General features: G+C 50.0%; 1 protein-coding gene across 1 annotated transcript; it reads right to left on the bottom strand.

Moving 5' to 3' along the window:
* Positions 1-267: 267 nt before the first annotated feature.
* Positions 268-13,775, bottom strand: CD2 (CD2 molecule; the record flags this gene model as incomplete). The annotated part of the gene is made up of 5 exons (XM_079761998.1): positions 268-599; positions 4,881-5,003; positions 8,763-8,993; positions 13,271-13,573; positions 13,715-13,775. The coding sequence occupies 5 exons, from the start codon at positions 13,773-13,775 to the stop codon at positions 268-270; spliced, it is 1,050 nt and encodes a 349-aa protein (XP_079618124.1).
* Between the last annotated feature and the right edge of the window lie 9,485 nt (positions 13,776-23,260).

Genomic DNA, 23,260 nt, shown 5'->3' with positions numbered 1-23,260 from the left:
GGGTTTCGTGCTCGGTCACCCCTCATCCTAATGATTGCACTTTATTGTCTCTCCCTTCTTGGTGCGGTGGCACTTGAGGAGGAGGCCAGTGACTCCAGATGTGAGACCATGTGGCTGAGGGGTGTGCAGGTGTGGCTCTGGGCCAGGAGCCCGGGAGGTGATGACGCCCTGCTTGTCGGACGCAGCTGGTAGAAGTGCAGGCGTCCGCACGGAGTGCAGGAGCCCCACGGTGCCTTTCCAGGAAGGCACAGTTTCTACCTCTTCTAATCAAAGGATGGGGTCAGCTCTGCCAGAAGACAGTTTGGCATTTTCTCTGGCCCCATGGGGAGGTTTCGGTTGAACCCGAGGCGTGGGGAGAGGAGGTCCTTTCTGTTGGTAGACATGGGCGCCGGGGGAAGGCAGGGGCCTCTTCTGCTGCGGGTGCTGGGCACGGTGGCCAGGAGGCGGGGGGCGAGGACCATGTGCCTGGGGACGATGACCAGGTGGAGGAGGAGCTTGGGATGCGGCTGCAGTGGGAGGAGCTGAGGCTGGGTTTTGGTGGGGCCTCCGGCTCCTTTCCTCAGAGGTGCTTCTGTGTGCTCTGAGTTCCAGTTTCTCACCTGCAACAACAAAACTTCTCAACTTCAGAGCTCACCTTTGCAAGGTATGATCGATGCGGCTCTTTACCGAGTGGCCCTTCGCTGCACAAGGGGACTTCTAGCTGCTCTCGGGGAGGTGATGAGGAGGCAGAAGCTGCCCCTACCCGCTGAGGCAGGGGTGGGGAGCCTTTTCTCTGCCAAAGGCCATTTGGATATTTATAGCCCTGTTCGTGGGCCATACAAAATCATCAACGTAAAAATTAGCCTGCTTTGGACGGACCTGGAAAATATGATGCTAAGTGAAATAAGCCAAACTGAGAAAGACAAATATCACATGATCTCACTTATTCGTGGAATCTAATGAACAAAATGAATTGACCAACAAAATAAGACCCAAAGCATGGAAGCATGGAACAGACTGACATACCTCAGTGTGGGGTTAGGGGGATGAGAAGAGATAAGCCAAAGAACTTACATACTTATATGCATAGCCCCTGACACGGGCAGTAAGGTAGTGAAGACCTGGGGAGGGGGGCTGGCAGGAGGGGGGAGAGAAGGGAGAAATGGGAGATATCTGTAGTACTATCAGCAATAAAAAAATATATTTTAAAAAATTAGCCTGCTATATTTGGTCAGACATTTCATTAACTCACCTCTAATGCCTTGGCATAGCCAGACCATACAAGGCCCGTGGGCCGGATGTTCCCCACCCCTCCTCTAAGGGTTCCCAGTCTTGTAGGGCAGACAGATATGCCCACCAGCAAGGCAGAATGAGAGCCCGGGGCTTTGAGAACTCAGAAAGCCAGAGGCGAGGAGACAGGTGGGGGCCTTTGTGCCTGGGTCTCCTGGGAGCAGAAAGGACACTCGGACCCCTCAGCCTGGCCTCTGTGTCGTCCTAGAGGTGGCTTGCTGAGCGCCTGGTGGTTAGAGCCCTCACATAGGCCCTGAGTGGGCAGAGGGGACATCACTAATGACCTTCGTTCCCACGGGTTTCTCTGTTAGATCTGCCTTTTACTCTGGCTCTAATGCAACCCACATTCTGGTGAGGGCTGGAGGACAGGTTCTTAGAAATTCAGAAGCAAGCCCCATCCTCCTACACCCAGGAGGAAAGAATTCCTCCCCGGCCACCCCTCTGGGATCCTCTGCTCTGGGGGCCTGTCAATCAGGAAGACAGGCCCACGACTCCTAGTAACGCAGTTTGTCCTGTGCAGTTTTCAAATCACACAGAAAATGTGTGCAGATGCTCAGCCGCTGGCGATCTGGAGGGCCCCCGCCCCCCGGCCCCTCTGCCTCCTTTGGGCTACAAGGAAGGAGTGGTGTCCCTGTGCCCACGGCCATCCTTGCAGCGCTCTGGAGGAGGCAGGAGAACATTCTCCCCGGGGTCGCATCATTACAGGGTTGAGGGCTTTGAGCCAGGCCCCCTGGACTGTGTCGCCCTGCAACTTCGGGTGATGACGCTGGGCCAAAGGCTTCCTCCCACTGCTGAATCCAGGCTCAGGCGGCGTCCACTGTGAGGGCTTAAGGCCGCGACATGGCTTGGACATGTGGGAGGCCGGTGTGCTCCACACACAGAGAGAAAAGGGCACAGAAAGGGCAAACACACCCTCTATGCCATCCCTGGTGCCCCAAGGTGGTCTCAGGAGGCCGGGCAGAGGACTGTGACCTCTGACCCACCCCCCTCTGTGGGATAATGGAGGTTCATTTTCATCCCCTACGCGGCAGGCCTGGCCTGGCCATTCATTCACTGGTCTGTTCACCACTGTCCTATTCATTTGTTATTCGAAAATGTATTCCTCTTCCTCCAGGTGGCAGGTGCCATTGCTAAGTGGCAGTGGTGGCCCAGACACAAACACTGTGCTCAGGAAGCCTAAGTCAAGTAAGTGGGACTGCAGATCACAATGCCAGTCTCCAGGAAGGACCCCACAGGGGTGCAGACCAAGAGCCCCAGTTGTCCAGGAGTCGGAGTCGGGGTGGTCCAGTGATGGAAACCTCAGGCTGGCGTGGACAGACTAGGCTAGCTGTGGCTCTGTGCAGCCTGTCTGGCCAGAGCTGGGCTGTGGGCCCCAGCATGCCCACATCCAACTAGCCATCCCTGCCCAAGGTCTGCTCCCAGCCTTCCTCCAGGCCCGGTGTCCTCCTCCCTCATTGCAGCTCCGGTTACCCAGCCCAGGGCTGGGCCGATGAGGGTGAAGCCAGCAAGGCACCCAGGCCCTCACTCTCAAGGTTGCGCAACAGCAGGGTTGAAGGTGAGCGTCTCTTTAAAGGTTGCACCCTGAGCTCCTTGTTGGCCTCACCTAGTCCTGACTCAGCCTGCTGGCAGTCGGATTCGGGGCAAATCATTGAACCTCACTGAGCTTAAATTTCCTCATCCGTGTGAATATTATCTATTTCATAAGGTCACTTGGAAATTTGGATAAGATCATAAATATGAAGCATATATTATAGAGATTAGTGCCTGGCACAAGCCACTATTTTGTCACGATGAGGCAGTCATTCTGTTGGTCATTTCAGCCTGGTGAAAGCAGGGATTGCCTTGTTGTGGGTGGCATGTGAGGTCCACTCTGGAAGAATCAGTGGTCTTTGATCATTAGGTGATGGAGAAGGGGCCTTTGCAGGAGGAAAGGGGCAGAGAACAGCCTGAGCAAGGCACAGAAGTGAGGAAGTCGCGAGTGCCTCTGGGACTCAGCAGGTGATTCTCTTCCACTGGGGTGGAGAGTGTGGGAAGGATGGAGGTGGAACATGGGGCGGAGGTATGGCAGGACTTACGGCTGAAGGCCAGTGGCACTCAAATCTGACGGTAGTTCAAGGCCACCAGGTCCTTCCTTGGGGGAGGGGGGTGCCCATTCTAGGAAAAGACCTAGAGTGAGGGGACCCAGTCCTACAATGAATGTGAGGTTACACAGAATCTGAGGGGCCTGCCAATGGCTGGGTGCCTCCTGTTGGACCCACCTGCAGCATGGGGTCCCAACAGTCCCATCCCAGCACCTGTGGAGACACCTGATGTGTCATTAGAGTAGTCCCCTCTTATCCACGGTTTCACTTACCCGTGGTCAACTGCAGTGCAAAAATAGTAAATGGAAATTTCCAGAAATAAACAATTCATAAATTTTAAATTGCACGCTGTTCTGAATAGCGATGAAATCTTGCTCTGTCCTGTCTGTATATGAATCATCTCTTTGCCCACTGTATCCACTCCGTGTATGTATCTACGCCATACATGCTCCATTAGTCACTTAGCAGCCATTTAGTTATCAGATCGACTGTCGAGGCACCACAGTGCGTGTGTTCAAGTCACCATTATTCTACTTAATAATGCTACAAAGCCATTCACATAACTTTTATTACAAGGTATTGTTATAATCTATTTGATTATTAGTTACTATTGTTCATCTCTTACTGTGCCTAAAGTTATAAATGAAACTTCATTATAAGTATGCATTTGTAGGGAAAACATAGTATATACAGGCTTTGGTATATCTGTGGTTCCAGGCAGCCACTGGGCATCTTGGAACGCATTCCCACAGAGAAGGGGGGTGGTGACTGTATCTGGACACACTGCCTCTGGTGGCCTGCGTGCTCTTTGAGCTAGCTCCCCACTTCTGAGCATCATCTTTTTAATCTCGGGGGGTTGTCAGGCCTGACTTGAGGGACAAACACCCAGAGCCCAAGTACACCCCTCTGAACAGCTAATTGGAAAAGAAGGCATGAACACCTGGTTTTAGAACAAGGGTGTCCCTGCAGGTCCCCGAGGCCCTGAAATTTTACCCGTGTTCCTAGGAACTTGGCCATCCCCGCAGGATTGGGCAAGATGTGTGTCCACAGAAATGTGTTTTGAAGCTAACCCTCCTACCCACATAGAGATGTGTGGCTTATTCAAAGTATAACCACACACAGGGACAGCAGGGTGATGATTGCAGGGGGTAGAGGGGGGTGGGTGGAGGTGCAAGAGGGCATAGAGGGGGCAAAAGGTGATGGAAAAAAATACATACGTACGTACGTACATACATAAACAAATAAATACATAAATAAAGTCCACACTGCCTTACGCAGAGTCGGCTCAGGAGGTGGACGACAATGGGGCCAGCCTGGATTCAGCTTCTTAAGCTCCCACATGGTTGCCACTGAGAATTTGTTTTTCAGAAGTCAAGCTAACCACAGAATGGAACAAACTGTAACCGCCGGTTACAGCCCTGACATTCTGAAACTGCCGAATCCAGACGCAAGTGTCCTCCACGAGTCGTTTCCACGGGGATTTTGCTCAGGCCTGCAGGGGCGGGGAGGGGGGCAGGAGCGGGGGCTCACCGTTTTTCCTTCGGTGCTGTTTCCTCCTCTTGCTGATGAAGAGAATGAGGAGTGCCACAAAGAGTAAGAAGAAAACGCCTCCACCACAAATGCCAATGATGAGGGGGATGTCCAGCCCTTTCTCTGCAAGAGCAAAGAGGGGGGATGGTGGGGCCGTGTTAGCAGAGGGCCCACCACTGCTCAGGCCAAGGACTCCTGCCTCCCGAGTTAAGCAGATGATAGGGCTTAAAAAACGCAACTCCTCAACCTCACAAAGGCCAAGCTCATGGAGGGTGGCGGAAGGTGGCTGTCCCCAAAGGCGCCTCGAGGAAGTGCCCTCTTGGGCTAGAACACCTGTCGTTCCTGCGCCAGGGCCCCCAGGAAAGACCCCATAGCAGCAGTTTAGATCTAGAAGGAGGTTAGAGACAATGCGGCATCACCTCTAGGTTTACAGACAAGGCCCAGAGAGGGCGGGCGAGTTGCCCAAGGCCACACAGTATCTTCCTGAGTGGTTCCTTTAAGCAGCTGCTTGTCTCAGAGTTTCTGCACCTTTTACCCAGCTTCACCTCTGGCTGCCCTCCTATACCAGTTGTTTCCCCTCACCCTCTTGACCAGGTAGTGACCAAAGACTACGGGTAAACGTGTCCCTTATCCAGCCCAGCGCCCTGACCGCACAGCCAGCACCCCTCCCAGACTTCCCGGGCCTGTGAGAGAAACCCTGGCACACAGTGAGTTAGCAGCAGCAGGGGGCTTGATCTTCAGCTCCCGCCCTTCTTCAGTTGCTGTAAAGCAATGAGGAAAACAAGGACTCAGTGTTTAGGGAAAAGGGTTTGAGTTCCAGGCTCCTCTAGGCAAGCGCTGTGTGACCTTTGGCAAGTGACTCCACCTCTCTGAGCCTGTGCCTTTCTTTGTAAAATGGAGATGATGAAACTCACATCACAGGGAGGCTGCTGGGAGTCAATCAGATAATGGATGTGAAAGTGCTTTGTAAACTGTAAAGCAGCACAGAGGCGAGGTCCTGCTCTTAGTTGAGCTCTGTGTCCTGGGAGCTGTTCCCGGGAGGGCTGCTGGGCCATCTGCCCACAGCGAGAGAGGCAGCAGTGGGGCCAGGGGTCAGGGGACTCAGACATCTGGAGCACAAACTGGAGCTCAGCCCAGCATCACAAAGAAACCTTTCTCCAGCCAAGCTTTCCTAGGAAGATCCTCTTACACACGGAGCCCAGGAGCAAGCACGAGGCCCAGAAACCTGACCGACAGGCTGCGGTGGTGTGCTAGTCCTTGCTTGCTTTGTTCAATCTCTCTGACCGGCTCTTTGCCTGCCAGTTGCACATCCTCTGGTCTGCGGATGAAGGGGCTGCCTTTAGAAAAGCAGACATGACTCTAAACTGCTGTGAAATGGGTCAAGGACGTATCTGCGGTTCTTTGGGATCGGCTGGCTGGGAGGCAGTGCTGGAGGCTGCTTGGAGTCTCCTTTAGGCTGAGCAGAGAGCTTTCCAGGTTCTGATGCGGGTGGGCCAGGACAGGCCAGGGCTCAGCCAGGCAGTCACCAGCTCGTCTTCTCTCAGTCCACACACGGACGGCCACACCCTTATCTTGGGGATATTACAAAGTCAGTCCTCAGGCTTGTCCAGCATGGCCCTCTGGGGCACCTGGGAGTGCTCCCCGTGGGAGGCATTCCAGCTTGTCTCAGAGGCATTCAAAACTGGGAGCTCACGGTGTCTAAAGCCAGCCACCCTCCTCCCTGCCCTCCTCGGAGGGAGGTGCCCAGAAGTTTATGTGGTGGTTCCTGCCTCCTGTGTTCTGGTTTTAAGTACCCAGTCACCTGTTCTGAGCCCCATGGTTAGTCTTATCTCCACTCCTCTCTGCCTTGGCCTTTCAGGAGGAAACACCCTGGTCCTTTTTAGGGTCTTCAAGAGAAGCACCCGCCTCCCGGTCTCCCCTTTTCTTCCCCCCTGCCCCGATATTCCTCCCGTCTCTTTTGTGGCTCTTCCCAGTCCGGCTCCTGCTCTGCATCATAGAGGAAGGAGCATGAAGTTTCCGTCTTTGCGCCATAGAGTAAGGGGTAAGGGGCATGAAGTTTCTAGTCTTTGACCCTAGGCTTCTCCCAAGACCCTCTCTCCATCCCTAATACACATGCATTTTTATCCTGATGGAATCTAGTTTAAAAAGACATGAAGTAGGGATGTCAGATAAAATACAGGAGGCCCAGTGAAAGTTCAATTAAACAATGAGTAATTTTTAGTTTAGCTACTGATATGTCCCATGCAACATTTGGAACATATTTATGCTGTCTTCTTCTTTGCTAAATCTGGCATCTCTAAGCAAAGGCCTCCTGAAAGGGAAAAGGGGTCGTAAAGTCAAGGAGGGGCCGCTGGATTCCCTGTGCTGTGGTGATGGGCAGACATGTGGGGAGAAGTGATGCTGGTCTACGTGTGTGGGGGGCAGACTCTTAGATGGCCCGGAGATCCTGCCTCCTGGGATTCCCGTCTTTGTGTCATCCCTTCCAATTGAATGTGGCCCGGACTTATTGGTTGCTTCTGATGGCTAGAATACAGCGAAAGTGCCGGGATACCTATCACTCCTGAGATGGTTATAAAATGTTCGTGACTTTTGTCTCGAGACCTTGCTCTTGCTCTTGCTTAGATTGCTCAGAGGGAAATTGGCGGCCATACTGTGAGGCAGCCCAATGGCCCACATGAGTGATCTTGGACATAGACCCCTCCATAGAGCCTGGACATGATTGACATGACATACTGCCAGTATCTGGATTGTAGCTTCATGAAGGATGCTGAGCCAGGACCATCAAGTCACTCCCAGATTCATGACTCATGGAACCTGTGCTATAATAACTGCTTGTTGTATTGAGCCACAAAATGTGGGATAATTTGTTATGCAGCAAAAAATAGAACTAATTCAAAGAATATATATGAAAAAACGTTACTTCTGCCTTCGCACCAGCCCAGGGATGCTTCCTAGGGTCACTGACCAGCCATAGTCACTGCATACACTCAGGACTTCTGACCAAATAACTGCTTTTGTGTTCAGTTTCCCTTCTGGGGTTCACCGGACCGCACTGGGAGGTAATCACAGAGTCTCAGATGAGTAGACTCTTGGGAATCAGGGGCTCATTTTCCTTGCGGACCAGGAGGCGGTGGCCCAGAGGAAATGAACTCTGTCAAGGTCATCCCGCTACGTTTGGACAGACCTCTGGTTCCCAGAGCTGAGGACTACAGCAGACTCCCCAGCTTTACTTCTGGGGGCAATGTCAGGCTGGGCTGCCAGGAAAGAGCTTAGACTCAGAGTTTCAGGACTTCCTGGTGCTGGTGCCAAAGCCAGGCTGTCTGTTCTAAGGCAGGAGGAACATTTTCTCACTGCGCTCATGGTCCTCCCTGGCCTCGAGCTCTTCTTCTCCCAGCCCCCTAACTCCGTGTGTTTTTCTGCAGCCTCTGATAGGAGGTGCTGGCCATCTCCCCCCACCCCAAGGGAATCTTTCCTGCTCTCTTCTCCATCATTACAATGGGAGTCACCACTGTGATTACTGACTAGTCGAGGGACCATGGGCAAGTAAGTTCGTTTCTCTGGGAAGTGGAGGTTTGCATAAAAAAGCCTCTACAGCTCCTTCTGTGTCTTCGATTTGGCAATTTTTTCTCCCATAAGATCTTTTTAATTGCCTGAAGTTATATGGTGCTCTGTGGGAGGGTGCCAGGTGGGTAACCATAGCACACCACCTCCCCTTTCCTCTAAGTCTTGCCTTGAAGGTTTTTAGGGGGGAGGGGTGTGCTTTCAGTTCTCATCCTGAGTCAAAGCTGCCTCCTAGCCTGGCACCAGGGCCCTGGAGTGGGCCTCTACCATGGGCCTGGCAGACTGTATTTGAGAAGTGAACTTGGGATGTCTGACACGTACCTGAACAGTCAATGTCTACCACGCTGGTTTCCCCGCTGACACCGTTAGTTGCTGTGCAGTTGAATGATGCATTTGGTTTGGTGGTCCACTTGTACGTGATGGCCTTCTGGCCTTCTTTGATGCTGACCCTATATCGATACAGTGTTATTTTAGGGTCAGTTCCTTGTGTTACCTCACAGGTCATGGTTTTGTTGGTACAATTCCAGTTGATCACGGGTTTTGAGACCCTCTCTGAAAAGAAAAATTCCATTCATATGAGTCAACTTTCTGATTATGATAGGATTAATAGACATACCTTTTTATAGAGAAGCGGGGGTGGAGGGAGAATAGAGTCAGTTTGAGACCAGGGAGCAATTTCAAAGACCTCCACTATTTTCAAAAATAATTTTTTTAAATCAACACAGCACATTCAGAGAAAATGCATTTATGATAAAGTTCGTACGTACATTAAACCAGTAAAAATGTATCATGTCAAATGTTTAAGTGCTGTTTTATACATGATATCAGTTTTCACATACATGATATCATTTAATCCTAGCAAACAGAGAGGTTGATGTTTTCCTTCCTAGTGGCAGATGAAATGCCCAAGGCTCTGAGAGGTTCAATTGGGTGGGTTCTTGCCCAGAGCGGCCTGGCCACGCATTGTGCCACGCCCGTTGGACCTCATCTCTAAGAGAAAGATAAGGAAGACAGGCCCCACCTGCTGTGACAGGGACAGCGTGTGACACAGCCCTGGGCCAAGTGTAGGCACTGATGTTATTGGTGGGAGTGGGTCCATTCATAATCATGAATTCCTTGCTTTTCTGACATGAGAATCTTCAAAGAGCCTGGCCTTGGCGTCACACGGGCCAGGGGCAAACCCTACCCCACCAGTTGTAGCTGTGAGACCTCTGGTTTCTCCTCTTCTGCTTTTTCTCTCCTACTTTCCTCTGGCCCCAGACTGGCCACCTTTGTTGCCCGGGGTCTCTCCATTCACTATGCTGATGGACAGCTTACTTTCCCAGGATCCCCTACAATATCTCATTAATGAACTTTCCCACCAAATTGCATTTCTGTCTCGATATATAGGCATGCAGAAATTTTTTTTATTTTTAAAAATATATATATTTTATTGATTTTTTACAGAGAGGAAGGAAGAGGGATAGAAAGCTAGAAACATCGATGAGAGAGAAGCATCCATCAGCTGCCTCCTGCACAACCCCTACTGGGGATGTGCCCGCAACCAAGGTACATGCCCTTGACTGGAATCGAACCTGGGACCCTTCAGTCCTCAGGCTGATGCTCTATCCACTGAGCCAAACAGGTCAGGGCGCAAGGCATGCAGAAATTAAGATTTCCGCCCGTCCTTGCATTCTATGCAACCAAGAAAGAGGAGGATGCAGAAACACCATCAAACAGCAAGACAGGGTTAGTGCGTAGTCTGGGGTGGAGTCAAGGCATTTACTTGTCTTTTTAGAATGGAAATATTCTTTGTTCTATTTATAAGAGTGACACCCCATCATGGTAAAAATTGATTTTAAAAGTTTCAAGACTAAAAATCACTTGCAATTCCACTACTTGGAGCCAATTATTATTAATGCTTTGATGTATATCTTTAGCAGATGTTTTCTATGCATTCCATACACATATAAATAATGTTTTAAAAATGAAAACTGTATCCTGTGATTTTGTAGTCTGCCTTTGTTCCTTCACTGATCTTTTATGAAATTCTTTCCCTTAAGAATATCAAGTATGTCACCACCATTGTTTTTAAATGATGTATTCTTCATTTAGTGAATAATTTTCTAACTGCTGGGGACTTTAAAATCCTTCCCAGTATTTCACTAATATAAACCACACGACCATCAGCAGATTCTCGAAGTCCTATCTTTGTACATATCCTCTCAGTCAGAGGGCTTCCTAGCAGAGGAATGGCCAGATCCAAGGGGGCTCATCCCCTAGGTGAGAACTCCTTAATTCTAGGTTTAACCGCTTCTCCACTAACATCTGCTTTTAAAAGGCTTTCCACTGCCTCTTCAACCAGCGGCAGCAGCCCCCTCATTGAGGGGATTTGGGTGCCAAGACTGTAGCCAGGAGAAGCATGAAGAAGCAATGAGATGGGGAGGGCACTCGGCAAACAGGCACTGTGTCCCAGGCACCGAAGGCACCTGTACTTAGTCATTGAAACCATGTCTCCTGAATACCCCAGGCAGTTATTATTATGAAAACCACATTGAGAGCAGATAGAGAATTTACTCTAGGCTGTGTGGCAAGGAATGGTGATGCTGTCTCTCTCTCTCTCTCTCTCTCTCTCACACACACACACACACACACACACAGAGGCGGGGGTGGGGGGGTGGGGATGGCTGTTGTGTCATGGAAAGATCTCTGTCTTTTTGGCCAAGGAGTGCAGGGTTTATTTGGGGGGAAGGAGAACTACAGATGTTCTAAAGTTGATTTTGTTGTTGGTTGCACATCCCTGAGCATACTAACCACCACTGAATTATACACTTTACATGGGTGAATTTTATGGTATGTGAATTGTGTCTCAATAAAGCTTTTGGAAAGAAAAAAAAAAGTCACCATCTTTGTTGAAAAGAAGCCCTGGGTTTGGTCCTGACTTTGCAGCAGGTAGACCGTGAGACTTCGGGCAAGTCGCTTCTGTTTCCTTATAGTAAAGAAGGGGGTAGTAACAGCTGCCTCTCAAGAGTGCTGGGACCCTCAAATAAGGTCATGAGAGCAAAGCGCTCGACACCCAGCAGACAGGCACTCTGATGGCTGCCGTACTAAAGAAGACAGGAATGGGAGACTCGTGTTCTAAGCAAGACCCCGAGCCCGTGCTGGCAGGAGTCTTGAGATCTGGGGCTTCCAGAGCCCCATATGCAGAGGCGCCTTCTGACTCCATTCTACGTCCCACCCTGGTTCTGGTATGTACTCTCCATTCAAGTGTGAGGACCAGGCTGTGGGAGGCTGTCTTGTGCAGGGAGCTGACAATGTCTGGGATCGTTGGAGAGGGGTGGCTGCCAGGTCCACACACTGAGGACAGGACTGGAAGGTGGCCCTGGCAGGAGGAGGGGCCTTGCCCCGGGTGACATTTCCTGTGTGAAGCACAGAAGTGTTATTTGCTCAGAGTGGTTGCCTGGTGCTCATGCTGAGGTTCCTGTCTTCCTCTCAAGGCCAAGTGCAGCTTCCTCTTCCCACTTTGAAGTTTTGTGTGTGTTTTTTAATCCTCACCTGAGGATATTTTTCCATTGATTTTTATTCCCCGCCCCCCCCCCCAAACCCCACTCCCCCATTGATTTTTAGAGACAGTGGAAGGGAGAGGAGAGACACAGAGAGAGAAACATCAATTGGTTGCCTCCCACACAAGCCCTGACCAGGGCTGGGGAGCGAACCTGCAACTGAAACACATGCTCTTTGACTGGAATCAAACCTGAGACCCTTCGGTCCACTGACCGACGCTCTGTCTACTGAGCTGAACCTGCTAGGACCCTCTTCTCACTTCTTATCACCCCCTTTCAAGCGGCTCCTGGACGTTCAACTGCATGTCATTTCAGGTCCACTTTCTCTTCCCTCTGTCCCACACCCATGCCTTCCTGCCTAGGCTTTCTCCACATATGACTCTCCATATACTCACCCTTCCTCACTTGACAGGCATCCTTTAGTCCAGGCCAGAGAGTGTCAGCCTTTACTGCTGATCACAATCACCTGACAACCTTTAGACCCTGCTGATGCCCAGGTCCCACGCTAAAATATTCTGACTTAATTGTCAGGATGAAACCAGGGCACTGGCAACTTTTAATAGCCTCTCGGTTGATTCTAACGTGCAGGCAGGGTTAAGAATCACAACCCAGCCCCTCTTCCCTTCACTGGGATACAGCAGCAGCCTCCTGGCCAGTCTTCTTGCTACCATCTTCAGTATGCACTCTGCCCTCCCGGCCATTCACAGACACACGGAGCCACACCTGTGCGTTTTCTACAGAGGCCGGCAGAACCCACTTGGACCACTCTGATGCGGAGTGGGTCAGAAACCAGGGCTCTTCATCCTTAAATGCATCCTTCCCAGGCCTTTCCTGCCATACAGCTACTTCTTCAGGGCATCCTGGCTGGAAATTGTCTTTGTTGGAAGACCCACTGCTCTCCAGTGAGCCTCACCTTCCCTGCTCCCACCTAGCTTGCCCTTCATCATCCACCTGGAATGCCTGCCTATTCTTTCGCCACTGCCTGCTCCCTCCTCCTGATTAATGCCACCTTAATCCGGGTTCTTTGCTCAGCCCCACGTTCCCATATAACCACTGGAGAGACAGACAGTTCCAGGCAGGCAGACTGTGAATCAGCTGTGTATTTCCACATGTGGATTCCATCTCCCACAGCTCGGAGCCTCCCCTGAGGCAGGAGGGATGCCTCAGTTTTCCCTTGGGCTCCTCCAAGGCTGAGGCGGGGCTGGGAGATATTTGATAAATGCTCTTCCCCAACTTGCTAAATAGCACCCATATTGAGATGGAGGAATTTAGGGAACAAAGACTTACCTAGAATCTTCAGAGCAAATGTTTGCGTCAATATGTTGTGTCCATCCGAATTATATAGGTTTACCTCGTAGCTATCACTATCATTTCTTTGCAGATGTTTAATTTTCAGAGTTCCATTTTCAAATACTTGGTATTTTTCCTTATTCTCGTTAGTAATTATGCCATTTATACATCGTATAATCCTCTTTCCGTCTTTTTTCCATGCTATGTCATGTAGTATATTGTCCTTCTTTGGAGGATCAGGAACGATCACGATGTCATGGTGCAGGATACCCAGGACCTCACTAGCTGTAGGAGCTACACCTATAAAAAGCAAGACAGTCTCTGAGGCCTTGAGACTCACTCCCAGGCACAGCTGGCGGTGACCTCTTGGACTCTGCACTCACTTCAGAGCCTCCAAAGAAGCTTGGAGTGGTGGCAGTGGAGACCCGCACACCAACTTACCTTTGGTAGAAGGGATGAAAATCAGAAGGAAGCTGGCTAAGATCTTACATGCGAAGTTCATCTTGGGGGTTAGTTTCCTTATTGTGATTCTGAGCTTTAGCACAAGGAAGTAAAGTAAGACTGGAAGAACCCACCCCTGTGAGCTTAACCACGTGCCTCTCTTTTTTGCTTCTTTTACAGTAGCATAGAGAGTGCGTGTACACACACACATACACACACACACACACACACACACTCACACACAGAGCAAACCAACGCTGCTGATGTGCTCCTTTGCCGAAGTAGGCATACTGAGGAGTGTGTGTTTTCTTCTCACTTTTTAATTCTCACCAGCACCTTGGGGAGTACTATCCCCCATTGAAGAGACAGAAACTGAGAGGCTAAGTGAATCACTCAGCATCATCCCTTAGTTAACAAGGACCCCAATTCTACCAGGTAGCCCACCTCCTAATCATGCTGCTAAAATGTCTCTGACAAGACCACATGGAAATGTAGGTAGATGTTCAAAAGTGAATAGCAGCATATAACTATTTATCCTATGGTTATTAATACTAGGAAATGAAGACGTATGAGATAATTATAAAAGTGGATTTCTTCTCTTTCTCAAAAGGTGTCCTTGAGGTTCTAAAACTGTATTATGAGAAAAGGAAGCAAATATAAATTGAGTCTCAGCTCTAAATGTTTGAAATATCCAAATCTGATGTTCAGCATACATTTGTGTAACTCTATTAAAAATTCACAGTTAGGCAAATAAAAATGTGTTCCAAAACAAACAAAAATGCATAGAGACTATGAAATACTATTAAGCAACCAGGACAAATCATTAAAGAAACATTTAAGGTGGGTAACACTGTTGATGGTGAGAGAAAGGAACCGATGAGGAGAGAAGGAGAAGGGAGGGCGGACTTGGAAGGAGAAAGGAAAAGGAAACCGGTGATGCAGGCAGAGAAGCAGAGTGTTGGGTCCAGTGATGGGTGCACAGAGAGGTCTAGTCCCAGAAAAGGGGACACCCAAAGGCAGCTCCCCAAAGTCAGTTTCCAGTGTTATGCTCTGTGGGAGAGAGGGAGTAACAACCTTAAACATTGGGCTTGTTTTCTGCTTCAACTTTACGTACAGATACAGATATTATCTCCAAAACATGGCCCAGGAAATGAAATTAAGACAAGCAATGGATCTCAGCCTGAATAGAATGTTGGGCTCATGATTGTGTGACAGATCCCTAACTCACATCATCCACAAAAATGTGCTGTAACTGGGTTACATACTTAGACATTAAAACCTATCATAATATTAAAAAATATAAAAACATTTTTCACTTTTTTGAGTAGGAAAGGCCTGCCTATATATACTATATGATCCAAGGGTAATAAGGAACAGATGGACATAATTGACTACATAAAAAGATAACATTTATGTATAGGCAAAGAGATGAACAAAATGAAAAGACATGGCAGGAAATAGTTTAAATACATTTGAAAAATTATTAATATCCAAGAAATATATTATTCCTATCAACAAGAAAAAGAAAACTCCATTTTTTTGAAATGGGTAAAGTATATAAATGAGCAGTTTATAGGAGAAATACTTTATAGAAGAAATATCAATAAACATATGAGAAGACATCTAAAATCACCATAAAATACCATTTTCAACATTAAATTGTCAAAATCATAAAAAATAAGAATGTAGGGAAGAAGAGGGACCTTTATACAATATTGGAGGAGTTTTAAATCCATACATCCTGGCCAGGGTAAAATTTGACGTTTTCCACAAATTTTAACATACATATATGGATAGATATATTTATTAAATAAAATTTTGACTTGAGAAATTTGTCATACCCAAATAGTTGCATAAATATGTAAAAATTCTGTTTGGGGATGCTTGTTGGAGCATGTTTTGTAACAAATATTGAAAACAACTAACACTATATTCATATTATGAAATATTGTATAACAGTTAAAGTAGACCTAAGAGTAAGATTATATGATATGATTGATATGATATGATCTATATATATATAAAAGCCTGAACGACCGAATGACCAGTTGACCGGTTGCTATGAGGCGCATTGACCACCAGGGGGCAGATGCTCAACACCGGAGCTGCCCCCTGGTGGTCAGTGCGCTTAAAAATGAAGTCTTTGTCCTCTTTTAGAAATGCGGAAACTGAAACTCGAAGACTGCATGCCTCTATCCAGGAATCCAGCATACGGTGGGGTTGGCCATTGGGCTCAGAGCTTTCTTCTCCATAATCACGTGATTATACAGCTGGTGACAGATGGGCACCTACTTCTTCTCGCAGACATTAATCCACGCAGGGACTTCCAGGCTGGGCGACTCTTGCGTCAGGAACCCAGACTTCACACAGGAGCGGTTTCCGTGGGTCGGTTCTGTCTTCCCTGCCATGTGGGTGGAACACAAAAGGAAAAGAAAGCTCAGTGTTGGCCGAGGCGTGGGCTCTCAGACTCAGTCTCCCACACGGGATGTGCCTCGGCAGCTGACTGCATGAGGCTGCTTTGAGGGAACAGCCCTCCCTTGCCTGGCAGTGAAAATGGCTGTGATTTGGAGTTGATACTGATGTGACCACCCAGACACAACCAAGCAGACTAGGCTGCAGACAGACCCATGGCATCACCTCGCCGATCACCACGAAAGCTGCGGCATGCTCCGTTTTCTCTCCTTTTCCACGCGTCTCACCTGAGCTTGTGGGAGGTCTAACAAGGCCCCAAAGAGAGGAGACGGATGCTGTGCAGGCAGGGAACCTGGACTTGGTGGTGCCCCAGGAGGAGTGGGAGGCAGGATGACTGTGCCATCTCAGTAAGAGGCAGACAGTGCCCCCGCCCCCGAGTTTGGAGCACAGGTCCCAGGGGCTGGGGACTAGGCTGCTGACTTGAATATGGGGGGCAGGCTCAGGACCCTCAATTGAAGTGTGGAGAGGAGACCAGTGTCCCGGGCAGTGCCTGGCCCCCAGGAGAGCCTCAGCACTTAGCTCACCACTGCTGCCCGGTGTGGCTTCATGGTGGGGATGTGCTCTGAGAAATGCGCCGTCGGGTAGTCTGGTTGTTGTGCGAACATCACAGAGTGCACTTGCACCCCGAGAGGGTACAGCCTCCTGCACACCCGGGCTCTATGGCCGAACCCAGTGGTTGGCAAACTGCAGCTTGCGAGCCACATGCGGCTTGCGAACCGCAGTTTGCCGCTCTGTTGATTAATGAGTTTGCCGACCACTGACCTAGACTCTTGATTCCAGTAATTACAGGCTGTTGTTGTTCCTTGTGATTAAGCCCCTATCCCAGTGGTCAGCAAACTCAGTCAACAGAGCGGCAAACTGCGGCTCGCGAGCTGCATGTGGCTCACGAGCTGCAGTTTGCCGACCACTGGCCTAACCTATTGCCCTGGGCTGCATGCCCAGACAGCATGTTACTGTACTGAATACTGTAGGTAACTAGCACAATGGTAAGTACTTGTGTATCTAAACATATCGAAACAGAGAGAGGTACAGTAAAAATGAGAGATAAAAAGGGTTTCACCTGTGTAGGGCCCCTGCCCTGAATGGGGCTGGCAGGGCTGGAAGCTGCTCTGGGTGAGTGAGTGTGTGCGCAGACTTTATAAACACTGTACTCTGAGGCTACACTAAATTTATAAAACAACACGAGATTAAATCAAGCACAAGAGAGAATGATGCAGTCAAGAGACGGGGTAAACACCAGATGTGTGAGGCTGCTGCTGGCGGAACAGGCCCACTGTGTCACAGCGGCCTCCTTTACGAGAAGAAAGAGGACTTAGAGAACGGGGCGGGGCAGATGGAGAAGCAGTGACGCTGGAGGCTCTCAGGGCCTCTGAATACTATTCAGCAAGACAGTTGGGACTTTAGACAGATGAGAACTAGGACACTGCGCCCTAGACGGTTTGGCCCAGTGGATAGCCTGTCCGCGCGAGGACCGCAGGGTCCCGGGTTTGATTCCAGTCAAGGGCACGTACCTCGGTTGCAGGTTTGGCCTTGGTCAGGGCATATGAGGTAGGCAACCAATGACGGTCCTCTCTCTCCCTCTATTCCATTCTCTCTAAAAACCAGTGGAAAGAATATCCTCGAACCCTTCCTAAGATTTCTTAGGTGTGTATTACTTTTCTCGGCTTTTTCTTTCTGTATAAAAAGAAGACTCCTCAGGATGGCTTAGCTAGGAGGCCCGTAGTACCATGGAGTTTGTGATGTTAGGTGTGACACAGGGGACACAGGAAAACAGAGGGTTTCTCAGCTGCCAGGCTTGGGAACGCGAGCCCGGGTTTCGAGGAGATGGTGACAGCTGCCCTGATGGAGGGAAACAGACTGAGGGCCCAGGAGGCACAGAGCTGGCCCGACCGGAGGAGGGGCCCACGTGGCTTACACGGAAGTCCACGCAGCCCCCCAACAAACAGCACGAGCCCAATAAATGCTGGGTGCATGGACAGTTGAACAGATAAGGTGAGAGGCGTGGTGGCGAGGTGGAGTTCAGGCTAGAAGGCCCAGGTTTAAAGCGCGCGTTCTAACTTGTCCTACTTGCTGGCTGTGTGATCTTCAGGTCTCTCCTGGAGCCTCGGTTTCATCCTGTCTGAAATGGTGAGGTGGGGGAGGGGAACAGTCACACCTCTTTCTCAGTTTAGCTCACAAAGTTGTGGTGAGGGCTAGATAAGGTCAGTGATGACGGACTGACCTGCACTCCGGAAACGCCGGGGCCGTGGCCATGAAAAACACCAAGGGGAGGCTTCTGGGAATACGGTCAACTATGGCCAGATCCCAACTCCAGGAGAAGGGCATGCTCTTCAGGGCAGGTGCACTGGGCAGAGAGAACCATCACAGTGATCACTGTTACCAACTCTGCAAATCTATCCCTTTCCAAACCTTCTACTGTATTTCAAAGGACCTTAGGGCAGAGCCCCTGCCTGCTGCTGCCACCCTCTGGCCACAACCTGAACTGCACCCTTGCTAATTTCACTGCAGGTGGTTAGAAAACCTAACTTTGTACGCAAACTATATGTATTTACGTAGTGTTTTCAGTTTACCCATTCCCCCCTCAAAAATAATACAGGTTCACCTACACAGTGTCCTTGAAGCATAAGCATTTTTAAAAATTGATTTCAGAGAGGAAGGGAGAGGGGGAGAGAGAAACATCAGTGATGAGAGAGAATCATCGATTGGCTGCTTCCTGCACTGGGGATCGAGCCCACAACCTGGGCATGTGCCCCCAACTGGAACCGAACCTGAGACCCTTCAGTCCGCAGGCCGACACTCCATCCACTGAGCCAAACCAGCCAGGGCAGCATAAGCATCTTTGTAAGATGAAGAAATTCAATGGATTTCTGTGGAGACTTGGCCAGGAAATGAGCCCCGATTCTCTGATTCCAAGATTGGTGTTTCTTTCTGTGATCACTAGGGGGGTGTCAGTTGGTGCTAGGGTTACTAGACTAGTTCCCAGAATGTGAGCATGGCGCTCTCTGGACCTCCTCTCCTACCTCCCTCCGGCCACCACAGCCCCAAACTCCCCACACAAGGGGGGACCACAAGGATGAGCAAGGCAGGCAGGGCCCCTGTCCTCCCAGGGATCTCAGACCGATGCGGGAGATGCGCCCGGCTCCAGGGGCCACAGGACCCTTGAAAAGTCCGACAGGTTCAGGTGGAGAGGTAGGTGGTGCTGGAGTTGGACCTTAAAAGACTAACGAGGTGCAGTTTATAAAGAGGTTGATGAAGGACATCGTGGGCCGAGGGCCTGACAGCAGTGAGGCTCAGACTCCGGGAGGCGTCAGTGCGGTGGTGTTAGTGGTGGTGGTGGGGATTTAATAGTCTCTTCCATGCTTCATGTCTTCCGCGTATCATTTATCAGATGTGTATTGTCACAGGCACATAGTCTGTTTGTGTCTCAGGATAATAGCAAAACCAAAACTTTTGTTACATGGTGTTCGTTCAATGGAGACACAGATAATAACATAAATAAATAACATATAAGTATTCAGCTAGTGAAAATTCGCAAGAGAAATAGGTAGGAGAGGGGACGGGCAAGGTGGGTGGGGGATTTGCACTTGTAGGTACTGAGGGCTCACTGAGGGACAGAGCCCGGTAAATATGTGGGGGTGGGGCCCTCGGGGCAGGGGAATGGCTGAGCAAAGGCCCTGAGGTGAGACCCTCTTGCTGGGTCTGAGGACAGAGAGGAGAGAGGAGTGAATGGCGAGCGGGTGGGGGAAAGGGGTGGGGAGTGGGGGGAGGAAGGGAGCTCAGAGAGGCAGAGTGGGGGCAGGAGGCCAAGGAGGAAGTCCTAGGAGGCTTTGTCCGGACCCTCAGTACTGGCTGCTGTGAAGTCTGGTTCTTTCTGCGAGTTTAAAGGAATGGGAAAGGAGCCTTTTCTATAGTCTGACTTATAGATTTGCCTTTTTTAGATTCCACATATAAGTGAGATCATATAGCATTTGTCTTTCTCTGGCTTATTTTGCTGATCCTACATTTCTCTAGGTTCATCCATGTTGTTGCACATGACAGGGTTTCTCCTTTTCATGGCTGAATAATATTCCATGACATATACAATATTCACACAATGGAACACTGAGGTTGTTCCCATGCCTTGTCTATTGCAAATAATGCTTCATTGAACATGAGGGAGCATATATATCTGTGAGACAGCAATTTCACTTCCTTCAGATATATTCTCAGAAGTGGGATTGCTAGATTGTATGGCAGCTGTTTTTAATTTTTTTAGGAACCTCCATACTGTTTCTATAAAGATTGTACCATCATGTTAAGTGTTCTTATGACAAAACAAAGGGACACGAGGAAACTTTAGAAGGTGCTGGATATGTCTATGGCCTGGATCGTGGTGATGGTGTGATGGGTCTGTGCATGTGTCCAAACTCATCAAATTGTCTACATAAAGTATGTGCAGTTTTTAGTCTACCACTTGTACATCAATAATGCTGATTTTAACAACCAAACGAGTTCCTGGGAAGGTCCCTGGGAAGGAGATTGCCTCCAGGCCTTCCCTCCACCCCCATGGGCTTTGTCTGTAAACATGTAACTAATCTCTTTTCCTCCCCACGGGGGCCAGGGAGGTGTCGGGTGCCCCACTTGTTCCAAGTGTGCATTAATAAGCTTGCAACCATATTGGCCGCTTTGTGGTTGGTTTTCTGCAGCCTTTTGCAGCCCGGAAAATGTCTCTGATTAGAAGCCCCTGCTGTTTTATCTCTTCCATGTGAAACCCAGTCAGTCTCCACACGTCCGCTGGGGGTTGGTGAGGAACATCGAGTGTGCAGCGAGGGGAAGGGAATTCGAAAGGGAGCTAATGTGGTCCGTGGGGAGTCGCTGGGGAAGGAGGCCGCTCTGGAATGGGGGGAGGCGGGGAGCCTGCAGAAGGCTTTTGCACCGTGTATTCTGTGTATTACGTCCGCTCAAGGCAGGACCCCACGTCTGCTGAGCGCGCCCCCAACATGTACAAAGCGGCTGCGAGGAATGTTATTGTGTGCTGACTTGCAGGGGGAATTTTTCTCACAAGGCAGATTTGATTTCCTGAGAGCCATATGCCTGCTTTTCTTTTTCCCAAAGAGCCCGCAGTCTCATGTGGGGGAAACTCGGAGTTTTATTGGCTTTCGGAGCCTGGGGAACTGGCAATGGTAGATAAATAGAGACCACATGGACCGGAGCTTCACCGCAGTTCCCTGGGCTGTGGATGGGCTGTGAAGAGACCCGTGGGCAGAAATGCAAACCGAGTGGTGGGAGAGCCACGGGTAGGAACCAGGAAATGAGGGCCCTGTGCCCGCTCTGCGCTCTGTGCATAACTCCTCCGAACCACACTTTCTCATAACGCGGGGGCGGGGGGGGGGGGTTGCGATTGGCCTGTTTATCTGGCAAAACCCGCATGAGCATCGACGGGAGCTGTGTGTGTGACACTGCTTCGGGACTCAAACCGGGAGCCACAGGTCAGTTATGGGTACTACATGAGGCTGTAACTTACAGTCTGACCAGAGCTGAGGTGTTCATTTGCCCACTTGTTAGGCACATATGAATTGAATGCTGTATTAGAACACTGTCTGAAAGTGGCATTAAGCCAACTGAAAATACCTGACTCAAAATAGGGAAATGATTAGCTCACTCATTCATTCATTCATTCATTCATTCATTCAACCAGTAAGTTGACAACACTTTATCGAGTTCCTGCTATGTGCCAGTTGCTGTTCTAAGAACTGGATCTGTAGCAGCAAACCGACAGCCCAGGTTTTTATAGGATGTGTGTACTAATGGGAGATACAGATAAGAATAGCCGTAGAAATATATACGTGCTGTAAAGGGGATACTGGGTGACGGGGAAGTGCCACGTTAGGGAGGAATGATCCGGGTTAGCCTCACTGGAAAGGTAGCAGTTGAACAGGACCCCGAAGGAAACGGGGAGCAAACCAGGCAGCTGTCTGCTGGGAGAGCAGTCCTGAAAGAGGGAACAGCAAGTGCAAAGGCCTGCCATGGGAGTTAAAAGGTCAGGGGGGTGGAGCGGGCTGAGTGGTGAGAGGTGAGGTCAGAGGGAGCAGAGGTCATGCAGGGCCTGGGCATCATGGCGAGCACCTTGGAGCTGAGCGGAGAGCTTTTAGAGGGTTTGAGCAGAACAGTGGGGTGATCTGACTTAGGGTTTAAAAGGGTCTCTCGGTTCTCTGTGGAGAAGGTGCATCGGGACAAGAGTGGAGGCAGGGAGACCAGTGTGAAGGCTGTTGCGGGGGTCTGAGTGGGAGGACTGGGAGGGAGCAGCGGCCTAGGAGAAGGGGTTGCCTTGTGGATGCAGCTCAAAGACAGTGGGTGGGACCTGCCTGTGGGTTGGATGTAGGGTGCAGGGGTATAACATGGGTCTAGGAGTGTTCAGGCCCCGCTGGATCCGTGAGCTCAAACCATTAAATCGGGCCCTGTCTCTCTGTGTCTCTCGGCTCCGCTTTCTTCTGCATTGGCTTCGTTCTCAGGTGGGCCTCCCACGTGGTGGGAAACATGGCCACCAGTGACTCATGACCCACTTCAGGAGGCTCTCTCAGAAGAGCAAGGAAGCTTTTCTTCCAAAGTCTTCAACAACTGTCCTCTCCAATCTCATTGGCTTGAGCAGGGCCAGGTGCTCAGCCCTGAGCCAATGAGAAGAGCCAGGGCATGAATGACTTTGCCAGGGTTAGGCCTAAGCCACAAACTCCTTTTCCGGGGGCTGGGAGGACTCAGGTCCCCTCAGCATGTGGGAAGATGCAGATAATGGCAAGAAAGCCCAGTGTGGCGATGGAGAGAAGGGATGGGTGTGGGCTGGCCACGACAATGCACACTTCTGTCAGGGAAAGCGTAACAAGGGCATCCAGTGGGAATGGAGGGAGCACACATCAAAGATGCACATTGGCCTGGCCAGTGTGGCTCAGAGGTTGAGCGTTGACTCATGAACCAAGAGGTTACCGGTTCGATTCTAATCAGGGCACATGCCCGGGTTGTGGGTCGATCCCCAGTAGGGGTTGTGTAGGAGGCAGCCAACTGATGATTCTCTCTCATCATTGATGTTTCTGTCTTTCTCTC

The sequence above is a fragment of the Cnephaeus nilssonii genome (assembly GCF_951640355.1).
Source record: "Cnephaeus nilssonii genome assembly, chromosome: 21".
Lineage (NCBI taxonomy): Eukaryota > Metazoa > Chordata > Mammalia > Chiroptera > Vespertilionidae > Cnephaeus > Cnephaeus nilssonii.
The sequence above is the reverse complement of the archived record's forward strand: the minus strand, read 5'-3'. Positions and strand labels throughout refer to the sequence as shown.